The sequence below is a fragment of the Otolemur garnettii genome, unplaced genomic scaffold, assembly GCF_000181295.1.
Source record: "Otolemur garnettii isolate 467f Iridium unplaced genomic scaffold, OtoGar3 scaffold00018, whole genome shotgun sequence".
Lineage (NCBI taxonomy): Eukaryota > Metazoa > Chordata > Mammalia > Primates > Galagidae > Otolemur > Otolemur garnettii.
Window position 1 is genome coordinate 1,337,752 of NW_003852413.1, and position 2,897 is coordinate 1,340,648.

Below are 2,897 nucleotides of genomic sequence, written 5' to 3' on the forward strand. Positions count from 1 at the left end.
ACCCTCAAATATACCCTGAGCCCACTGTCCCCCATCCTCAAATCACCAGCTCTCCATGGCCATGACAGGCATGGGGAAGGCAGACATAGGGCCCTACACATAGCTCAGCCTAGACTAATACCTGTCCATGACTTTCTGCTAGGCTCAGACTTTGCCTACAGCTCAAGAGGCCTTGGTGAGCACCCACTCACCCTGGGCATGTGGCCCCTGGGCTTTGGAACCAGGCTTCCAAGTGGGATGCTGGCCCAGGTGCTCATGTCATTTCCTACTTATGTTCTGGTCTTGGCACTCAGGGCACCTCCTTAAGAGGTGTTTCCTGAACACTCCCAGGGGCTGGGCCATGCTCTGAGGCAGGAATGAATGTCTGTCATCTGCCCTTGCCCCAGGGGCTGCAAAGTCCCAAAAGGCAGAAATGAGTCTCAGCCCAGCCTCCCCTGATGTGCCTTCCCTGGCTCCTGGACCACCACCCAGCCTGCTCTCACTGCTGCTCATTTGGTGAGGACCACCCAAACCTCCCTGGCCCCACATCAACCTGGTTCCTCTCTGCCCAGCAGCCTCGGAATGCACCCCTCACCTCTGCCCCGACTCACCCTCCACCTTCATGATCTGGTAGGTATCCTGGACCACCTTGTACTTGGGCTCGTTCCGGAAGGCGTGCGCCCAGGCCTGGATCAAATATAGGATTTTGTTCCGGACGTTTACTTCCACTTGTCTCTGCAGAATAGGGAGGAGGTGGAGGGCAAAGAGGCCTCAGCATGAGAAGTAGCTAGTAGGACCCCACGAGGCTGGTGAGGCCAGAAGAATCCAAAACTGGGATGAGGGGGCCAAGTACCAAACCATTCATGGACCCGTTGGGATTGATCACTCATGCCTGTCTACGCTTGCTCAGGACCTTAACTCTTCTCTAAACCCTGCAAGCAACCAAGAGGCCCCTTGAACCAGAACCCGCCAAGTCTCTGCTCACAGCTATGAGCCTCTTCCTCTCCCTGCAGGCCCCTCCAGCCTCTGACAAGGCACAGCCAACCAGGCCCAACCACAGGAGCACCAGTCAAGGCCACCCACCCTCCTTCTAGTCACAGCCTGGGAAAGGCTAGAGAGCAGCGCCCCTGAGACACCTCCAGAACAGAGCAGGCATCCCAGAGCCAGCGCCAGGTCAGAGTCCAGAACACTCAGGGATGCCACCCACATGCAGTGCTGAGCACAGATGGCACAAGAGGCTGCTTCAAGGTGACACCACCAGCAGCCCTCGCACTGGGGCTGAGTTCACGTCTATAACCCACCTATGTCCATTACTCAGTTCCTTTGCTACACTCAGAGAAATGGATCAGCACAGAGACTTCACAGCATGACCTGGACACAAGTATGTCTACAGAAGAAAAGAGCCAGGCTCCAGTACTTTCTGCCTTTTAGCCATGCAAAACGACTGGCCAAGGTCACTTAGGACCAGTGAAAAGCCCAGATGTCAGTGCGAATCCCAAGTTGGGCTCTTAGCAGTGTGGGTCCAGGGTAGAGTCTCCTATGAGAACAAGGTCTGGCCCACAGGTCAGGGGGCAGCCTCACCTTTTGGCTTAGCCTGTCACCTTGCCCTTCCAACACCCCAGCTGTATCAGCACCCACATCACAATCACTGCAGGTGCCCTGGGGATAGTCACTACAGATCTGGAGGGCTCTTCCTTCTCAGCAAAAAGGGGTGTGAAGCCCCAACTCTCCCTAGCACTTCCTTGCTCTGCCACCTTCCCTCCAAAATGGCTCTAAGACACACTTGAATTGACTCATCTGCCACCTCTAAACCCTCTGAGACCCCTGCCTGTGGGACCTGGCCCCAGCCCTCGGGGTCTCCCCACAACTTTGCCACCTGCTCTGCCCACCCAGTGGGCATCCACTGCCCTTCAAGATTCAGCTCTGAGTCCTCCTTTCTGGAAGCCCCCCCAATCCACAAGAAGATCTAGTGTCTCTTCCGTGTTCCAGACACAACATCACAGGCCAGAAAGGCCCCCCTCACTTGACTGGGACCCTCCCTAGGCCTGAGCACGAGCTCACGCAAAGGAGGCTACCCACACCCGCCTTCTTGTCCTCTGCCATACCCAGTGCTGTGCTTGTTGTGGGTGCCTGATAAACATTCAGAAAAGCGAAGGAGCCAGCCTGTGTGGCTGCCCCACACTTCCCCCCCACAAGGGAGAACTCACCTTCAGCAGATCCTTCAGCTCCTCCATGGTCTGTTTGTTGGCCACCTCGTCATGGACAGTCTGACCACAGTTCTTCACCACAGACTCCATGACCTGCAGGCCCCAAAGAAGGAAAGGATCAGGCAAATAATGAGGGCAGGGCCCTCCTCCTCCCAGGCAGATCCACTTTCCCTTGAGGCAGGTCTCCAATAGGCCCATCAGCCCACTCAGCATATGGAGACCCTGCCCAAATGCAGCATCTGAGACATGTGGAACCTGTGTTGCTCGCCATCTCGCCTGCAGTGACCCCACTCCTAGGCAGCACTGCTCACACCTGCCTCTAAGACCGAGAAGGCACCTCTTGCTTACAGTATGCCCAGGCAGGTGGGCAAAGCCAGAGGCCACCCATCACTCATCTCTGTGACATCCTGACTATGAGGGATGGGGACCCTTGACACTGGAGACCACTGAAGTAAGGGCTCTAGTTACCTCCAGGGCATACAAGGCCACATGTGGGTTCTTGTCATTGACTTTCTTCTTGATGGAATTCACAGCATATTTTGCTCTGAGAATCAGTATCAGTAAGAGCAAAGAGAAAAGGGAAAAAACACAGCAGTCTCAGTAGCAGAGATGACAAGTTTATCCCCCCACTTGGTCCCTAAGAACCCAGCAAATACTAACATAACCAAGGTATCAATAAGCTGCTTGGAGAAAAATCTGTTAAAAAAAAAA

At 54.9% G+C, this 2,897-nt stretch overlaps 1 protein-coding gene across 1 annotated transcript in view; it reads right to left on the reverse strand.

The window, feature by feature from the left end:
• Nucleotides 1-2,767, reverse strand: part of HGS (hepatocyte growth factor-regulated tyrosine kinase substrate) — a 17,388-nt gene extending 14,621 nt beyond the window's left edge. The window contains exons 1-3 of the mRNA XM_012803104.2: nucleotides 2,655-2,767; nucleotides 2,187-2,279; nucleotides 591-714 (exon numbers count right to left, since the gene is read on the reverse strand). Of these exons, the coding sequence (XP_012658558.1) occupies nucleotides 591-714; nucleotides 2,187-2,276 (214 nt within the window). The 5' untranslated portion in view covers nucleotides 2,277-2,279; nucleotides 2,655-2,767. The remainder of the gene's footprint in view (nucleotides 1-590; nucleotides 715-2,186; nucleotides 2,280-2,654) is intronic.
• Between the last annotated feature and the right edge of the window lie 130 nt (nucleotides 2,768-2,897).